The 20,413-nt window shown below is 39.5% G+C and overlaps 1 protein-coding gene across 1 annotated transcript; it reads left to right on the forward strand.

Annotated features, from left to right (window-relative positions):
* Nucleotides 1-4,372: 4,372 nt before the first annotated feature.
* On the forward strand, nucleotides 4,373-19,741 carry SERPINB13 (serpin family B member 13). Its single transcript, XM_004452923.1, has 8 exons — nucleotides 4,373-4,537; nucleotides 5,050-5,106; nucleotides 14,923-15,051; nucleotides 15,579-15,696; nucleotides 16,993-17,134; nucleotide 17,484; nucleotides 17,758-17,913; nucleotides 19,337-19,741. The coding sequence occupies exons 1-8, from the start codon at nucleotides 4,373-4,375 to the stop codon at nucleotides 19,739-19,741; spliced, it is 1,173 nt and encodes a 390-aa protein (XP_004452980.1).
* The last annotated feature ends 672 nt before the right edge of the window (nucleotides 19,742-20,413 follow it).

The following is a 20,413-nucleotide window of genomic DNA, read 5'->3' on the forward strand; positions in this document are numbered from 1 at the left end:
GATATCCATATCCAAAAGAAGGAAAGAAGACCCCTATCTCACACCTTATACAAAAATTAACTCAAAAAGAATCAAGGACTTAAATATAAAAACAAAAATACACCTCCTAGAAGAAAACGTAGAAAAAAATCTTCAAGATCTTGTGATAGATGGTAGTTTCTTAAACCTTATGCCCAAAGCATGAGCAACAAAAGAAAAAATAGATAATTGGGACCTCCTTAATTTCAACACTTTTGCACCTCAAAGGACTTTGTCAAAAGAGTAACAAGGCAGCCAACTCAATGGGAGAAATAATTTGGAAATCACATGATCACATCAGATGATAAGGGTTTAATATCCATGATATACGAGGATAGCATCCCAACAATAAAAAAACAAATATCCAATTAAGAAATGGGCAAAAGAATTGAAAAGACAACTGTCCAAAGAAGAAATACAAATGGTGAAGAAACACATGAAAAAATGTTCATCACCAATGATTAGGGAAAAGCGAATCAAAATATAATGAGATAATTTCACACCTATTAGACTGGCTGTATTAGAAAATCAGAAACTGTGAATGTTGGAGAGGATGTAGAGAGATAGGAACACTTATTCACTGTTGGTGGCAATGTACAATGGTGCAGCCACTGTGGAGGATTGTTTGGCATTTCCTAAGGAAGTTTAATATAGACTTGCTATGGGACCTGGCAATACCATTGCTAGGTACCTGCCCAGAACTGAGAGCAGCGACATGAATAGAGATCTGCACACTGGTATTCATAGTAGTGTTATTCATGATAGCCAAAAGTAGGAAAGGTACTGTTTCTTTTTAATGAGCTAATAGAGTCAGTAGAAATGCCCAAAGAACAACTGGAATTTCAGGTATAATTTCCTGTTTTTTTTTAATAGTGTTGTTGCTGTTTTCCCGAAATCATTGATGTTGGAGGTTGTTGGACTTTTATGAATTACTGGCACTTAGCCCAATGTCAGGCACACAGAAGGCTCTCAGTAAATGTTTACTGAATCAATTAAAATTAGAGATTATATAATCAGTAGACAGAACACTTGAGTATGAAAAAGGTGGTGCATGTGTGTGCTTGTGTAGCTACCTGCCCAAACTTCTCTCACACCTCTTTCTGGTTCCTGTCTAGCAAGATAATTTTCTTTCATTTTCTTCTTTGTACTTCCCACCCCAAAATAACGCAACTTGCAAAATTAACTTTATTGCAGAACATGGGCTTGTCAGGACATGGCTCTCTACCTCTGTAAAAATAAAGTATGAATGTAATTCAAGACTGCATCAGGCTATAAAGCTTTGGGTACTCATTGTAATCATGTGGGATGATATAAATTCTGGTTCCCATCGCAGAGAGTCTGATTCAGTTGGTCTGCAGTAAGGCCTGGGCATAGAACTGTGGTTTTTTTTTTTTGCCACTTACACGCTTTTTAAAAAAACTTCTGTTAAGGTTACACATGTACATGTATATCAATCATAAAATTTGCCATTTAACCATTGTTTAATGTGCTGTTCAGCAGTATTGTTTACATCCACAATCTTGTGCTACCATCACCACCATCAATTACTGAAGTTTTTTGTCACCTCAAACTAGAAACTCTGTACTCATTAAGCCAGGCGTTCTTAACCAGGGATCCACAGATCCTTAAGGGGGTCCGTGAGCTTGAATTGAAAAAAATCAACTCTTATTATCTTTATTTTCTCTGACCTCTAACTGAAATCTAGCATTCCAATCACTTATGAATGTATGCAATAAATTACAGTAGTATTCATTTCATATCACATTACAGTTGTTGCTTTTCTCAAAAACTCAATTATGTTCATCTGTACTTTGCAATTACAATAGTTGTTAGACCTAATGCAAGTTGAGTGTTATAAAACTATCTACCGCCACATTCTGAGAAAGGGTTTGTGATTTTCACCTGACTGGCAAAGGGGTTCGTGGAAAAAAAAATGTTAAGAACCCCTGCATTAAGGAATAATTCCCCATTTCCCCCTCCCCTAACTCCTCATAACCTCTAACCAACTTTCTGTCTTTATAAATTTGCATATTCTAAGTATCTCATATAAGTGGAATCATATAATATCAGTACTTTTTTGCCTGATTTATTTTATTTAACATGGTGTCTTCAAGGTTCATCCACTTAGTAGCATTCCTTATCACAGCTGGGTAGTATTCCACTGTGTGTACAGACCACATTTTGCTTATCTATTCATCTGTTGATAGATGCTTGAGTTCTTTCACCCTTTGGCTGCTGTGAATAGTGCTGCTACGAATGTTGGTATGCAAATATCTGTTCGAGTCCCTGTTTCCAATTCTCCTGGGTACATAACCAGAGGGAATTGCTAGAGTACACTTTAATGCATGTGAAAAAAATCTACAGTAACTTAGAATTACTTTTCTAAAGTTCCCCAGGGGATTGTAGTGTGTACCGAAGGTTGAGAACCACTGCTATTAACAGCTCCTTCCAGGGGATCCCTGACATTTTCAGTGACAAGTTCCTCTCTTGGGCTCACCCTTTGTATCATTGTTCATTTGATTTGGCTGTTCTAATGCTATCCTGTAACTCTGGATTGAGCTCCTGCCTTTTTACCTTGTTTTCGTTCCCTGATTAATTTAGATCTTTTTCTGTTTGGGCCCAAGAAAAGAATTTCAATGGGATTGTGGAAGAGTTAGAATGTAAACTTTATTCCCCTGATGATATGGTGATGGAAAGATGTCGAAGGTACACAGACTATTTGAGCTACAATTGACAACATAATTACTGACAACTTCAAGTGTCTAACTTCATGGCGATGAACAGTATCAAATTAAATCCTCAGTTTTCTCATAAACCTTGCATGCAAATTTTACTAGGGAAATTATCGTTGAGAAACCAGAGTTGTTTCATTGGAAAGGCAAGTATAACAACTAGGGAGAGGCAGAGTGAACTATAAATTCAGGATCCCAACTGCTCATTTTATACCTGCTTTCTACTTCCTTGCCCAACCATCTCTGTCTTTCTGAAGGCCAGGTAAGTGCTTCCTTCACCTCCAACTTAAGACTCTGTATCTTGGGAACAGCATTGTTTGTTGAATTAAAGGAAGTCCTTTTCATTGTGCATAGACTTTCCTTGGGGTGTTTTTTATTTAATCCAGTGCCTACACGGTATGACAATGTATCTTCTTCACCTTGTTTGATATTAATTTAATTCATTCTATTTCTGAGTTAACCTGCAAGGAATCTAGATACCTGGGGTTGAAATGGAAACTTTAATACCAGATGGGAGATGCTTTAGTAGGCATCCATATTCATCTTATTCTTATTTTGGGTTTTTCTTAAACATTTATTAACTACATTTATTAGGAAAACATAAAAAGCACTCTTACTTATTTTTGGTAAAAATTAATTGCTCTTTAAAAATGGCTTTGTGAGTGATATTAAACATAACACAAACTCGTTGTAGAAGCCGGAAACAATTCAGAACCTTTTCTTCCCCAACTAATAATTCATGGCCAGAGATATATCATTGCCCTTTGGAGAAAATTCAGCTCAGAGGCCTACATGGTTATGGACTAAGGTTTGAGAGAATTAATCTCTCCTGTCACTCTTGCGACAGAATTTTGAATCCACTGAGAAACAGAAAGTATCAGGTGAAGATAGAAAATGTTGTCTTTACCATTGTGAAGGTTGGTGTGGAGAATTCTGCTTAGACCCGGGCTAGTGGGGCTCCCACCCGTTCCCTGCCAGCCATAGGTAGAGCAGCTGGAGCAGCTGGCGGTGGGCAGGACAAGGGCTGGGCTGGCCTGGGGCAGCCCACCCAGCAGCCAGGAGGCCAGTGACTCAGAAGGAGAAGCCAGCAAGGCAGTAACCCTGCTCCCTGGTGAGCCCTGAGGCTCATCATTGACTCCAGACTCCAGACGATTCATGCCTTCTGTCAAGAGAAGGGGCGAGAAGGCTGCAGAAGCCTTTCACAGAAAGGGTGAAAATCCCTATTTTATGGAGCAATGCAGAAAGAGAAGGAGGAGAGGGAAGGGCTACCTAACATAAAGCAATCAAAATACATGAAAAGGGTATATAGACCTACTCTCAACTGTTTAGAAAATTTATAGACATACAGAGAGAGAGATGATAGAGATGGATGGAAGGATAAATAGATGGATGGATGCGTGGGTGGATAGATGAAATGATAAGCAAATGTGGCAAAACGCTAAACGTTGGAGGAGCTGGGGATCTGAGTGAGGGGTATGTTGGAGTTCTCTGTGTGGATTTTGTGTTTTTGCAACTGTAAGTTTGAAATTATTTCCAGATAAAAACTTAAAAAAAGATAGCTGAAAAGGGCTGGTTTGGTTTTAATGGTTGCCGTTGTTCTTCTAGACCTCACTAATTTCATCATGAATTCATTCAGCGTGGCAAACCGGCAGTTTGGGTTTGGTCTTTTCCATGAGCTCAGGAAAACCAGCGACGGCAACATCCTCTTCTCGCCTGCGGGCATCTCGGCTGCCCTGGGCATGCTCCTGCTCGGGGCCCGCGGGAGCACCGCCTGGCAGTTGCAGCAGGTAGGGGCGGGCTTCCTTGGCTGCACACTCCCAGACCTGCGCATGACCCTGAAAATCTGTTCACCTGCACTCTCAGGCCAGGAAACCAGAAAAAAAAAAAAATCTGTAAAGAGATGGAGGGATTTCAGGTCCATCAGGGAAGTCCTCTTGCCTCTCCAGGTGCCATCTGCTCTCTGATGCCTGAATTTCTTTTGAGTAGGGGCTGGGTGAGTATGTTATCCAAAACCATTACTCTCCTAATTAAAGGCAAAGTGTGAAGAACACAAGCTCCCGGGAGTAGTGACAGGATCCCTACCGGGTATAAATGACACAAAGCTGATGAATAGATGAGTGGGCAAACCAACGCTTGCTGCTCTGAGAGATCAGGGGATAATTCAGACTTTGACTTCAGGGTATTTGCAAAGGGAGAAATGAGGTTTCTTTAACCACTGTCCAATTTTCCCTGACTCATTCTACGTAAAGTTTTCTCTGCTCTGACCATTGCAGTCATAATTTTTTTTTGTCCCTTTCAGGTGTTTCACCCTGAAAAAGACAAAGACAGGTCAAGAATAAAAGCTGAAGAAAAAGAGGTAGGAGCTAGTTTTACAATCTTCAAAATGGTTGCCTTTCAGGTGTGTTCTTTCTGGGGAAAGAGGTCCACGTTTCTTATTAAGCGGTAATAATCACTGCAGCCAAACCATGTCGCTTGGATTATACAATAATAATAAACCCTTAAAATTATGAAAAGAATTTAAGGGAAAATAACCACTATCATATATGCTGGTAAAAAAGTTCCAATAACAGCATGGGTAGGTTTTGGAGTTAAACAGATTTGGGTTCAAGTCCTGTTATGCCACTTTGGGCACATTAACAAACTTCTTTGAGCTCCTCTGATACATCCAGGAGAATGTCTGGAAAACACTGGGATACCAGAGGTGGTAGTATTAGGTGATGTTATTACTAAATTCCATTTTCATTTAAAAACCTCCTCCTGATGTTTTATTAAAAACAAAAGTAAGTGTAGGACATGACTTCCTGGGGTTTCCTCCAGCTTCAGTGTCCCTCATCTAAATGACAATCTGCCCAACATGGGAAAGGGAGTAGGTCAACCAGGCCAGGACTGAGCACCCAGGGTGGTGAGGGCTCCTGGGAGGGTCACTGCCGGCTGGACAATAGTCGTAGCCAGTTCCAAACCCTTGTGGAATCGTGACTTGACTCACACAGTAAATATGAGCTGTCGTTTCACAGTCCTGCAAGGCCAGGATGCCAGGTGCCTCAGGCGCCTCAGTGGACCATCCAGGGTGCACATGGCACAGCCACTTAGCTGTCCACTCAGACAAGGGCACGTTGTTTTCTGAGCACTTTCCACCCAAAGCAAGGAAGCTGTGCAGAACCATGGTACCAAATGGAAAAGGCACATCCTTGAGGACAGAAGCCCCACTCTGGGCTTGGTACCTGGGGTGGGCTGGGGGAAGAATTTCAGCTCTGCTCTGTAAAACCTACTGGCATGGCAAACATTTCAAACCTTGGAGCCTGGGTAGCATGCTAATAGTAGACTTACTGCGTGGTGAGTTATTTCTGGATGCTGACATGCTCGGGTCATGAAAGAGCAGGGCTATTCTCACCTGAAATGTGGGCATCTCCCGCCATCCAGGCTGTAGAGAACATTGGCATGGGGCATGCTCACTGAGCACACAGAGGAATCAACGAGGTTTTCCTGCCCACTCACGAACATATTTACCTCGTGTAAATGGTTTGCACTGCCTTTGGAATAAATGGTAAAAGGGGAGAGGGAGAGGGAGAGGGAAACCCCATGGGGCAGCTCTGTCCTTTCAGGGAGCAGCCAGTGTGGGAAGAGGACTAGAATTACTGCTTGCAAGGATGTCAGGAATGGGACAATCCTAGAGGCCATCTGCCTTAATCTCCTCTTTAAAGAGTTGAGGAAACGATGAGTGAAGTGATCCACCCAGAGCCAAGCCTGACAGGGACCCATGTGATGGTCACATGAATTCAGAGTATTCTGAAACTGGCTTCAAAAAAAGACTATAACATTTTATGACATACGTAAAAAAGGAATAAAAATCTAATGAATAACACTCCCCCTCAGTCTAAGAAAAAAGCGAATCAGCAGATGCCCCTGGGACTCCCATCCTCTGCTGAAGAGGAAGTTCCACTACCTGAATTTGGAGTGCCTGATTCCCATGTATCTTATATCATATAATAGTTTTGCAACTTGATTGTTTTTTGGCTCACTATTTTTATAAGGTTCGTCCATTTTGGACAGATACCTGCAGCTCTAGTTGATTCATATTCATGACCATCTATCCTGTTGATGGATATTCTTTCTTTGTCCTCCCTCCCCTCCTCCTCCTTTCTCCTGTCCTTTCTTCCTTTCCTAGAAAAATAAGATGGTATATGTGGCTCACATTTATGACTCACATTATTTTCCTACTGGATGGCGCTGGTCTAGCATATACCTGAGAGAGAGTGTGCATCTTCATCTCCATCAGATATTCTCAAATTGTCTACCAAAGCAAGTGGGCCAAGGTCTCTTCCCCTCAGCACTGTGTCCAGGCCCGTTCCACATACTTGTGGAGAGTGGCCTGGAATCCTAGGGCCTGATAATACCAGTCATATGTGCATGAATTTTTTTTTGAGTCTATTGGTAATCATATGATTTTTCTTTTCTTTGTTAAAGGAGTGAATTACATTAATAGAACTATTACATTAATAGAACTTCTAATGATAAGCCATTCTTGCATTCGTGTGATAATTAGCATGGTCATGATTTTTTTTTTTTAGAAGGTGCTGGGAATTGAACTCAGGACCTCAAACATGGGACCCAGGCACTCAATCACTGAGCTACATCAGCTCCCCAAAGAGAGTTGGTTTTTGACATTAGTTTTGTTTTTAAGAGGTCCTGGGGATTGTACCTGGGATCTTGTACATGGGAAGAGGGCACTCAACCACTTGAGCTACATTTGCTCCCCTGATTTCTTTTTTTAATTATACATTTTTGAATTGGATTGGCTAATATTTTATTGAGAGTATTTTTAAAACTATGTTTATGGATGAAATCAATCTATAATTTTTTTTTTTTTTTAAAGATTTATTTATTTATTTAATTTCCCCCCGTCCCCTGGTTGTCTGTTCTCGGTGTCTATTTGCTGCGTCTTGTTTCTTTGTCCGCTTCTGTTGTCGTCAGCGGCTCGGGAAGTGTGGGCGGCGCCATTCCTGGGCAGGCTGCTCTTTCTTTTCACGCTGGGCGGCTCTCCTCACGGGCGCACTCCTTGCGCGTGGGGCTCCCCCACGCGGGGGACACCCCTGCGTGGCACGGCACTCCTTGCGCACATCAGCACTGCGCATGGCCAGCTCCACACGGGTCAAGGAGGCCCGGGGCTTGAACCGCGGACCTCCCATACGGTAGACGGACGCCCTAACCACTGGGCCAAAGTCCGTTTCCCTATAATTTTTTTTCTTAAACAGCCCTTGTCCAGTTTTGATATCCAAGTAACTCTAGGCTTATAAAATGGGTTGTGCCATATTCCCTCTTTTTTTGTATTTTCTGAAAGAGTTTGTATAAATTCAGAAATACTTCTGATTTTTTGCGTAGAATTTGGATTTAAAGTTACTTGGGTCTTGTAATCTTTTCTTTTCTTTTTCTTTCTTTTCCTTTCTTTTCTCTTCTTTTTTCTATTCCTCTCTTTTTTATTCTTGTTGGTTTAGATTTTTAATAACTTAGTCAATTTCTTTAGTAAAGGATTTTTTGTTTCCAATTGGTTTTGAGTAATATTTTGTTTTATATTCCATTTACGTTTTGATTCAAATTTAATTGGAATACAGTTGTTAATGATTTTCTAAAAAAATTTTGTTAAAGTAAACTTTATATCAACTTCAAACATGATTTCTTTTACTGCTTTTATGGTTCCTGCTAAAAAAATCAATAGTATTTCTGAGGAGGAAATAAAAAAAATTGCATTTATAATCATAACTAAAACAATCAAATATTTAGGAATAAACATAACCAAGGACATAAAGGACCTGAATTCAGAAAACTACAACACAATGCTATAAGAAACTGAAGAAGACTTAAATAAATGGATGCACATTCCATATTCATGGATTGGAAGACTAGAAGACTAAATGTCATTAAGATGTCAATTCTACCCAAACTGATTTACAGATTCAATGCAATCCCAATTAAAATTCTAACAGTTTTTTTTTTTTTTTTGCTGAAATGGAAAAACCAATGATCAAATTTACTTGGAAGGGTAAGGGGTCCCAAATAGCAAAAAAGATCTTAAAAAAGAAAAATGAAGTTGGAGGACTCTCACTTCTGGACTTTAAAGCGTATTACTTAGCTACAGTGTTAAAAACAGCATGGTACTAGCATAAAGACAGACACATTGATCAATGGAACTGAATTGAGAACTCAGAAATAGACCTTCACATCTATAGTCAAATTATTTTTGACAAGGCTGATCAAACACTCCTAGTTGGGCCAGAATGGTCTATTCAACAAATGGTGCTGGGAGAACAGGATATCCATATCAAAAAGAAAGAAAGAAGATCCCTATCATACACCTTCTACAAAAATTAACTCAAAATGGATTAAAGACCTAAATATAAAAGCAAGAACCATAAAGTTTTGAGAAGAAAATGAGGAAAACATCTTCAGGATCTTGTGGTAGATGGTACTTTCTTAAACCTTACACCCAAAGCACAAGCAACGAAAAAAAAAATAGATAAATGGGACCTCCTCGAAATTCAACATTTTTATACCTCAAAGGACTTTGTCAAAAGGGTGAAAAGGGAGCTGACTCAATGGGAGAAAATATTTGCTAATTAAACATCTGAAAAGCATTTAATATCCATGATATACAAGAAGAACATACAACTCAACAATAAGAAGGCAAGTTACCTGATTAAAAAATGGGCAAAAGCCTTGAAAAGACAATTGTGTAAAGAAGAAATACAAATGGCAAAGAAACACATGAAAAAAATGTTCAACATCACTAGTGATTAGGGAAATGCAAATCAAAACTACAGTGAGATATCATTTCACACCTTTTAGACTAGCCACTATTAAAAAGTCAGAAAATTATAACTGTTGGAGAGGATGTAGAGATAGGAATGCTATTCACTCTTGATGGAAATTTAGAATGGTATAGCCACTGTGGAAGACTGTTTGGCAGTTCCTAAGGAAGTTGAATACAGACTTGCCAAGGGACCTGGCAATACCATTGCTAGGTATATGCCCAGAAGAACTAAGAGCAAAGACATGGACAGACATCTGCATACCAATGTTCATAGTGGTATTTAATTTTGATTTTCCTGATGAATAATGATATTGGATACCTTTTAATATGCTTTTTAGCCATTTGATATCCTCTTTTATGACATACTTATCAAGTCTTTTAATCATATTTTTTTCCTTGGTTCAACTATCTTTATCTTATTGATTAGTACATACATGTATCTTTTTTTGTCATTTGTAGGTATGAGAAATTTAGTCTCCCAGTCTGTCTTAGCTTTTCATGTCTGTTATGACAAAATACCACATATTAAGCCAATGGGAATTTATCGTGTCGTGAATTTTGGAGGATATTAGTCCAAAATCAAGGCTATGACAGGTCATGTGTTCTCCCAGAGCCTATAGGTTTCTGGGACTGCGTTGCCTCCATCCTTGGGGTTCTTTGGCTTGCATCTCTGCTCCAACACTTGTCCTCTTCTGGCTTCTGCTTCTTCCACTCAGTTATCTGTTTCTGTCTAGATTTCCTCTCTTTAAAGGTCTCCAGTAATGTGGGGGAAAAAGTCCATTGCATTTCACTCTCCTTTGGTGTCTTTTGATAAAATCCAATATATCAGTCCTTTTATTTAAGATTAGTGCTTTTTGGGTCCTGTTTGAGAACTCTTTGCCTACATCAAGGTCATGAAAATAGCATCTTATGTTATCTTCATTCAGCATCGTCACTGAAATGTGTTGTTTGTAAGTGGCACCTTTGTCATAGATCAGGTGACCTATATAAATATGTATCTGTTTCTGGCCTGTGTTCCATGCCATGACTTTGTTCGACTCTCCTTATCCTGATACTACACTGTCTTAATTTTTATGACTTTATAATCAGTCTTAGAGTCTGGCAGTCTAAGTTGTCAACTTTGTTCCTCTTTTTCACTATTGTGGGTCTTTTAGGTTTCTATATACATTTTCAAATCAGTTTGTCAATTTCTACAAAGCATTGACTGTGATTTTTACTTAGATTACATTGAATCTGTAGATTTTGGGAGAATTGACATATTTGCAATATTGAATTTTTCAATCTACTTCATAGAATGTTGATTCATTTGTATAGATCTTTAATTTTGTTCCATGATATTTTAGAGTTTTCTGTGGGGAGGCCTTGCCCATCTTTCATTAGAGTTCATTTTTAAGACCCAGATATTTATATTATAGTTCACTCTTAAGTATTTTAATATTTAATGTGTGATTTCTGTTTTGCCCCATCAGTTATGTGTTACTAGGTTTTTGTATTATATTTTGTTTTGCTGTAGTTACCTTGTTTTTACTGTTTTCTAACTTAATAGTACTGTGGAAAAGACACATTCAGGAAGGTACTTATTATTTGGCCCAATGTGTGATCTATTTTCTTCAATGTTCTCTGTGTGTTTGAGAAGAAAGTGTATTTTCTTACTGTTGCTTGTAGCTTCTATACCACCTATAGTAAACTTGTTAATTTTGTTGTACAAGCTTTTATATCTTTTTCAATGTATTTTTTCAGTTTTTTTAAGCTTTATGTTTAAAGAAGTTTTAGATTATAGAAAAGCTACATTGAAAATATAGGGGATTCCTATATACCCCACCTCCTCCCTCTCTCACATTTTCCCTACTAATAACATCTTACATTATTGTGGTACATTTGTTACAACTGATGAACATTTGAAGCATTGCTACTAACCATGGTCTATAGTTTACATTAAAGTTTGCATTTTGCACTGTACAAATTTATAGCTTTGACAAAATGTATAGTAGCCTGTATCTGTCATTGTGGTATCATGCATAATAATTCCAATGCCCTAAAAGCACTCTATGTTCCACCTTTTCTTCCCTGGCCCTCCCTTCAGAACCTCTGGTAACCACTGTTTATATATCAATGTTCCAAGTTCTTCCATTACTACAATAATGATAAATCTACTTTGGTTCATGTTTGCATTCCCCCCTTATGTTTCTTCATTCCTCAATCTTGAGGATGGTCATGTCTGCCCTGCTTCAGACTGAGAGCAGGCTCAGATGTTATGTAGTTGATGGAAGGAACTGTTTTGCTTGTAGTTGAAGAGAGTCTTTGTTTTTTGAGATGGGGGTTGTCCTTCATCATCATTTTGTTAGTTGTCCTGGGCAAGTCTGATGAACTGGAGAGTAGGTGTTGGCCACAACTCTGCTGAGATTTAGGGCTCAACTGGCATATGAACAGACCAAATAGTTAAGTCTCTGAAACATATATATTTAATGGGTATAGTGCTAATTATAGGCTCAAATAAAAGGGATAGAAAAATCATGTGTGGGGAAATTATAAATGAGTCTAACTCTGTTTTATTGGGGAAATAGGTTATTATAAATTCCAAGGTAAGGCCCACTGATAGGGTGCAGATTTCATGGAGTTATGTGCCTTGCCCAATGTGTCTAGATGTCTCTAGTGTCCTTGGGAATACCCCTGTTTGAGTCTTTTTTAACTGTGGCAATTAGTGAGATCCATGTGGAGATGTACAAAAGTGTAACCTCTGGAATGACCTCCTGACTCACTTTGAAATCTCTTATCCATAAAAACTCTTTTGTATTTAATTTTCCCCCTTTTGTTCAAGGTCTTTTTCCAAACGCATCACTGGTTGGTGCTTGGTATTCATCCTTTGGTGCCAGGGAGTCTCATCCCTGGGAGTTATGTCCAAAGCTGGGGGAAAGGTAGTGAGTTTATTTGCTCAGTTTGGCTTTGAGAAAGCCTCCATTTGAGTAACAAGGAGGTTTTCAAGAGGTAACTCTCAGAAAATAGATATTAGGCTAATTTTCAATTTTTACAAGCATTAAAATCGAGGGCTTGGTGTATTGGTCTGTTTTCTTTCATTAGGCACTGCCAACGTGCTCTAGAAATTCTTGTCACTGTTTAGAAAATGTAGCAGGACTCCCAGGATGGGAATTTAATATTTTGTTCGTTATTGTGTGGGTCTTTACCCACTGAGATAGCAACCTATGACCACATGAACACATTCATATTCCATAAAGCATGCCCCACGTGTACCATTCCCCATACCTTTCCCCACCACTGATATCCTGCACCAGTTACCCTCCCCTGCCATTGTTGCCAAAAATGCACTCTTATAATTGTATTCTCAACCATGGTCCTCAACCTCCTTGAAGTTAACCTGTTCCTTCCTCCGGCCTTCCATGGAGCTCTAGGGATAGCCCAAACCTATTCACACTCTCCAGGATCGTTGACCCCACTCATATAGCTACACCACCATACCCACATTCCTCTGCCAAACTTCCCCATCCATCTTATCATAGATTCTGCTCACCACTCTCTACTCCTTTTCTATTTCCTGGTAAACTTCCTCCAGACTCTACCTTTGTGAGTCTGTTCAAGATCCTTAGTTATATCAGTGAGACCATGCACTATTTGTTTTTCAGTGACTGGATTATTTCACTCAGCATAAGGTCTTTGAAATTCATCCATATTGTCACATGTATCAGCACTTCATTTCTTCTTAGAACTGATTAATATTCCATAGTATGTATATGCCACTTTTTATTTATCCACTCAGCCATTGTTGGACACTTGAGTTGCCTCCAACTTTTGGCAATTGTGAAAATCCACGATGGACATTGGTGTGTATATATCTGTTGCCATCCCTGCTTTCAGGTCTTCTGGGTATATTCCTAGCAGTGGATTGCTGGATCACATGGTAGTTCTGTATTTAGTTTCCTGAGGAACCAACGCTATCCTCCACAGCAGCAGCAGCAACATTCTACATTCCCACCAGCAGTGCATGAGTGTTCCTATTCCTCCACATTCTCTCCAACACTTGTAGTTTTTTTTTTTTAATATTAGCCAGTCAAATACGTGTAAAATGGTATCTCATTGTAGTTTTGATTTGCATTTCCCTAATAGCTAGTGATGTTGAGCAGGTTTTCATGTGCTTTTTAGCCATTTGTATTTCCTCTGTGGAAACATGTCTACTCAAAACTCTTGCCCATTCTTTTAAGTAGGTTGCTTGTCTTTTTATTTTTAAGACGTAAGATTTCTTTATATATGCTGGATATAGGCCCTTATCAATAATTCTTTCTGCTTTATCAATTGCTAGAAGTGATGTGTTAAGATCTTCTTCCATTATGGCTGATTTGATTGTTTCTTTTTATATATGTCACTTTTTCCTTAATATATATTTAGTCTATGTTATTTGGTGCATTAATTTTCGCAACTGTGAATTAAAGCCTTTTCAAATGAGTAATATTTTATGCTTGCATATAAACATAGCTATGCAAGTCTTCTTTTGATTGGTATTTTCCTGATATATCTTTTATTTATTTTTTCCAAAATTTTCTTTTTTATTAGAGATTTTATAGGTTTACAGAACAATCATAGATAAAATACAGGATTCCCATGTATCACCCCATCACCAATACTTTGCATTGATGTGGAACACTTATTACAATTGATGATAGTGCTATTGTATTACTATTAATTAAGGTCCATGATTTAACTTAGGGTTCACCTTGTAGTGTAATTCTATGGATTATTTAAAAGCTTACATTCTGTTACCATATATGCAATCTAACAATCTCCCTTTTCATCATATTCAGATATATATTTCAGTGCTGTTATTTGCATTCACAATGTTGTGCTACCATCACCACCATCCAATACCAAAACGTTTCCATCGCTTCAAATAAGATCCTAGTGAGCAACACAGAAATAGCCATTTATACAGCAGGAGTCGCTTTTCATATCCACAGTCTGGAACAGTTCGAAATTTTCTAACTTCAGAGTGGATAAGAATCACCCAGGGAATTGATTCCTTCCCTCAAGGGGCTTAGGCTCTTATGGGGAGTTAAAACAAACCTACAAAAAATTTAGAAGAGGGTTATGAGGGACCAAAATGCAATGTGATTCACAGAAGCAAGATCTGTGATGTTGGGCAGCAGGACAACATGATGGAACTGAGATAGGCTGTGACTAGGTTACCGGGTGATTTGTGTAAAAGCACCTGATGTCCAGGCACCATTACAAGGCCATGGTCTACCCTCAAGGGTGCCAAACCGAGGCAAAGACCCAGCAGCCATGTCCCTTTAGGGGAGAATCTAGGTTTTCTTTTGCCAAGATAACCCACTGAGTTGTCTTTTTTTTTTTTTTTTTAAGACTGAGAAGTCAGCAGAGATACATCAGCAGTTTCAAAAGTTTTTAACTGAGATAAACAAACCTACTAATGATTATGAACTCAGCATAACCAATAGGCTGTTTGGAGAAAAGACATACCTCTTCCTTCAAGTAAGTGTTTTCTGTCTGCCGCATCTGTGACTGTATTCATGAAAGGCCACCTGGCCCTCTGAGGACCAGGGACCTGGAGTCATGCTGCCTCGATGGCCACTTGGCTCTGCACGCATCCGTGGGGTGGCTCTCGCTGGCTTGATGGCCACCCGCCCGTCCACTTCCCTGGGGGGACCCTTGCTGCCTCATGGCCACCTGCATGTTCACTTCCCTGAGGGGCTCTCACTGCCCTCTGGTCACTTGCCTGTCCACTTTCCTGGAGGGGCTCTCACCGCCTGCTCTCCAGACATTCAGACCCTTTGGGAGCTGCTTTTCCCTTGCCAGTTCTGAATCTTATTTTTGTCTTAAACTCATTGCATCTGTATAAAAGTGTCTATTGAGGCACTCAAAGTTATTTACCCAGGACCTAAAAATTCCAGCTTACTATGTTAGTCATCCTGATGTACAGAGAAATTTAGTCAGAGATGTTGGCAATTAATAAATTGTCTGTTTGACCTCTTCCTATTCTTTCCCTGTTTCTCTTAAAGAGATACCTAGATTATGTTGAAAAATATTATCACGCTTCTCTGGAGCCCGTTGATTTTGTAAATGCTGCAGAAGACTGTCGAAAGAAGATTAATTCCTGGTTTGAAAACCAAACACATGGTAGAGTATGGGTTGGTGGTTCATCATTAATACTTCCTGAGCACCTACTGTGAGTGCAGCCTGAGATGACACTGCGTGGGATGTGGGCACTCGAGATGGGTTGGCAGGGTTGGAAGGATAAGGCTGGGCAGGGAGGGTGATGCAGGGCACTGAGCTGGTAGAGTGGTCTGAGTAAATGTGGGAGAGCCAAGGGGGCCAGGAATGGTATCAGAGGAGGCCAAGTGCATGGAGAGAATTCTTTCTCTGCACATGGCCCTGAATCTTAATACCTTTGTGCTTCATGAATCTGGAATAGATTTGTTTTGTGTTCATATGCTTTCCTTTATATAAGAGCTTTCTGAATTTGGGTCCCTAAGTGAAAATGTCCCTTTGCGAAGTGAGAAACTTGCCATGAAGACATGTCCGGCACCTGCAGCTGGGGCCATCTGAACCTCACCTCCACTCTAGCATTGTGTAGGGATTCTAACAACTTTCAGCTCCATCCACAGAAGAGAATTTGACAAATTATGAGCCAAACCTTCAAGAAATACCAGACAATGTTATTTTGGAATCATAGTTTGGAGAACAATAGCTGTAGTTTAGTGTTCAATCATCAGATTACACTTTTTATTACCATTGTCATGGAGATCTGTTATTTCAGAATGCATTTTTTTCTTAATTCTTAGTCCAAAGGAAAGAAAATTAAAAAAGCAGAAAAATGGGGATTTATCAAAGGGTTGACTAAGGTGGTATTCTTTGTGCCAAATGGCTAAAGTTAGCCTGACACAAAAAGTCAACTCCTGTTCTGTTAAAATAAATAATCTCTAAATCTCAGGTGGCAATTATACAGAATGGGAAAAGATAAGAATAACTAACACTTGCTGAGTGTTTAATACGTGCCAATAGTGTTCTATGTGCTTCTCATGTGTTCAATCATTTACTTCTTTTCAAAACTTTTTGGAGCTAGTTTCATTCCTGTTTTACAGATGTGGAAACTGAGGCACAGAGAGCTTAAATAACTTGTTCAAAATGCCATAGCTGTGAAGAGGCAAAACTGGATGCTAACAGTGGCAATCTGATCCCAGAGCCTGAATTCTTAACCATCACACCTCTTTGACCCCAATGGGATTAATAGGTGTTGGGCAAAGTAAGAAGCTCCTTATGGATTCTGCCAGCAAACCCTTTGTGCACAAGATCTTCAGGTGCCGGCCTGGCTGTTTTGAATGATTAGTCAGCTCCATCTGCTTTGTGTCTGCCATGCATATCACCTGTAATTTTGAAGACAGACCAATTTTTTGTTGTTGTTACTCTTTGCAGGAAAAATCAAGGACCTGTTTCCAGATGGCTCTCTTGACAGTGCTTCTAAGCTGGTGCTGGTGAACACAGTTTATTTTAAAGGACAATGGGACATGGAATTTAAGAAAGAAAACACCAAGGAGGAGGAATTTTGGCTGAATAAGTTATGCTCCTTAAGTTATTTATACGATGTGCTTCAATATAGGATGTAAAAATCTAAAGTCATATCTGAGCAAATCTATAATGGCAGATGACATAGAGAAGGTTAATTCTTTTTTTTAAAGATTTATTTTATTTATTTCTCTCCCCTTCCTCCCCATTGTCTACTCTCTGTGTCCATTCGCTATGTATTCTTCTGCATCCGCTTGCATTATCAGGCGGCCCTGGGAATCTGCATCTTTTTTGTTGTGTCATCTTGCTGTGTCAGCTCTCCATGTATGTGGTGCCACTCCTGGGCGGGCTGCACTTTTTACACACGGGCGCACACCTTGCACATGGGGCTCCCTATGCAGGGTTGCCCCTGCATGGCACAGCACTCCTTGTGCATGGCAGCACTGTGCATGGGCCAGCTTACCACATGGGTCAGGAGGCCCTGGGGATCCAACCCTGGGCCCTCCATATGGTAGATGGATGCTCTATCAGTTGAGCTACGTCCGCTGCCCTGAAGGTTAATTCTAGAAGCCCTGATCTTTAGCATTATTTAAGGCTGAGCTAATTATTTCGGTGAGCTAATGAAGTTGTCTTATGTCTCTCTTGACATTCATGTGTTCTGTTAATTTGTTGTAGGGCACAAGTAAATCTGTGCCGATGATGAAACAGCTTCATTCCTTTAACCTCACCTCCTTGGAAGACCTGAAGGCCAAAATACTGGGGATTCCGTATAAAGGCAATGGCCTGAGCCTGTTTGTGCTGCTGCCAGATGACATAGATGGTCTGGAGGAGGTAAACACGTGCATCTCCATTCTTGAGTTCTATTTCTGATGCTTTGTGTTCCAAAGTTTGATTTGAGTGAACCTCGAAATGGGGCTTCCAAATATTTCACACTCTGGCCAGCAGGTACAGATGGATGTCTAAGGAGGAACATTTAATAGTGTTAGGTTTATTGAGAAGAACCATGCTGAAATATTTTGGTTGAGATGAAATGGAACTTTAAGACCATATAGAAATTCTGCAGATCACCCACCATTCTGAGGAATGATCGATAGCTATGGATCTTCTTCCATCCCCCAGAAAATCACATTTGCACACATACAGCATGAATTACATATTCAGTAGCCTCATGGGTCTTCTGAATTTCCTTCTTTGACCCTCAGACTTGAACCCCTGGTTAAATGTCTGTGATTTTGTTCAATCCACTTTGCCATTACAAAAGTAATGTGGCAATGCTCTTTGTTTTTGAAATCAAGAAGGTTTTGTTCTAAATTCCTGTTTTTTTTTCTCAGTAGCTATCTGCCCTCTGAAGCTTCTTAACTTCCCTGAACCTCAGTATTTTCCCATCTATAGAGCAGACTCCATGGTGCTTAATTGGTAGTTTTGTTGAAATGATTAGAGATGACAAAGAGAGAGATAGATAACTATACAGAAAGCCTGGAGTAGGTCTAGGGCACAGAAAGTGCTCAATATATGATAGCTACTCTCATATTCTAATACTGGATGCTGTGCTGTTGCTGTGGAATATTATTAGTAGTACCATTATACACCGAAAATTATTTTGGGACAGCAAAATGACAATATGTATGACAGCTTTAAGAGTATTTATACTCTGATTCAAAAATTCCAAGGAAAAGAATTGCCTTTGTGAACCAAATGGGTAATTTCCGCATGAAATACAATAGGATACCTAGTTTGCCATTCAGTGACTAAGACTTAGTAAATTTTGTATCTGCACTATCCATTATTGTGCCTGGTTCATACCAAATGTTTGTAAAGTGAATGAGTGGATGAGTATTACATAAAATATATAGTGACTTGAGATATTTAGTAGAGATATGGAGTAGTGTGCAAAATTTTATATCATGTAAAACTGTATATTCATTGTGGTTGCAACTGTATAAAATATACATGCATGCAAGGTAGTAAAAATGAAATAATATTTATTAAATTGGTAGAAAAACAAATGGTATTTCTTCTCTTTAACAATTCCTTTAATGCTATTGGGCTTTCACATGTACATAGGTAATTTAAATAGAGAAGCATATAAGATAGTTGCCATATGAAACAAGTCTAGAGAAATGAAATTTCTAGTCTTATTTATTAACATTAATAATTTATGACTGATACAATTCAGTATAACTCTTTTAAATTTTTATTGATGATCATGCTATTCTGCTCTCTCCCCCATCTTTTTTTTTTTAAATAAAAATAGATCGTAGATAAGATAACTCCTGATAAATTAATAGAATGGACTAACCCAGGGCGTATGGAAGAGAAGAACGTGAGCTTACACTTGCCCCGGCTTCAAGTGGAAGGGAGCTATGATCTAGAAGAGGTGCTGGCCGCCCTGGGCCTGGAGGCTGCCTTCAGCTCTTGCAGGGCGGACTACACGGGGATGTCGGCGAGGTCGGGGCTGCGCCCGCAGAGGTTCCTGCACAGGTCCTTCATGGTGGTGACTGAGGAAGGCACTGAGGCCGCAGCCGCCACCGGCGCGGGCATGGTCACCGCATCCGTCGGAGACTATGAAAACTTCCACTGCAATCATCCTTTCCTGTTCTTCGTTAGGCACAACCTGTCCGACAGTGTCCTCTTCTTCGGCAGATTTTCTTCTCCTTAGAGCTGGCCCTTGACTTGGGGCCCATAGGAAAAAACCCAAACCCTGCTGGGGTATTAAGACGATTATGGAAAGAGTTTTTACTTGCTTGCTCGCTCTCCAATCTTACAATCAATATTGATGATGGAATGCCTGTAATTGTGAGAGTTTATGATTTTCCTGAAAAGTGAACTGTCCTGTTTGTAACATGTTAAAGTGAGCCAAACCCATGAACACATTTGGCTCACTGACAATCACCCCTTGATTTCGTCTGTCATAAATCAATGTCTTGTTGAAGTCTTCTGCACTGAAAAGGAGTGAAACAGTTTCTGCAATGAAGAGGATGGATTAGTGATTTTCTTGGCCCTCAGTTCTAGTATTTTGGGGTACTATAATACACAAGTAAAATAAAACGATAATTTTCTCGATTCTTGTGTTACCGTTTTCTTTCTTAGCAAATATTGCGACCATAGAAAAGAGAATTTTGAAGCCAATTAGCAAAGTATAACTCAAAAGTCAAAAGTAATGAAACAAGATAGCAGAGAGAGAGGATGCTCATTTTTCAGCCTCAGACCCAAGAGTTTGTACTATTTGTGGGCGGATACATAAGCATTTTGATATAGTGAAATAAATGTGATATTTGCAAAGTTTAAACATTGTAGCTCATCAGTGTTGCTGCCCTGCGGCTTTCTAGGC

The sequence above is a fragment of the Dasypus novemcinctus genome, chromosome 16, assembly GCF_030445035.2.
Source record: "Dasypus novemcinctus isolate mDasNov1 chromosome 16, mDasNov1.1.hap2, whole genome shotgun sequence".
In the NCBI taxonomy this organism is placed as follows: domain Eukaryota; kingdom Metazoa; phylum Chordata; class Mammalia; order Cingulata; family Dasypodidae; genus Dasypus; species Dasypus novemcinctus.

Bases quoted from the DNA above. Each gene is read 5' to 3' on its own strand.
- SERPINB13 (XM_004452923.1), top strand. From the start codon at position 4,373: ATGAATTCATTCAGCGTGGCAAACCGGCAGTTTGGGTTTGGTCTTTTC. The intron at 4,538-5,049 runs GTAGGGGCGGGC...TGTCCCTTTCAG, and splicing joins CCGCCTGGCAGTTGCAGCAG to GTGTTTCACCCTGAAAAAGA. The intron at 15,052-15,578 runs GTAAGTGTTTTC...TTTCTCTTAAAG, and splicing joins AGACATACCTCTTCCTTCAA to AGATACCTAGATTATGTTGA.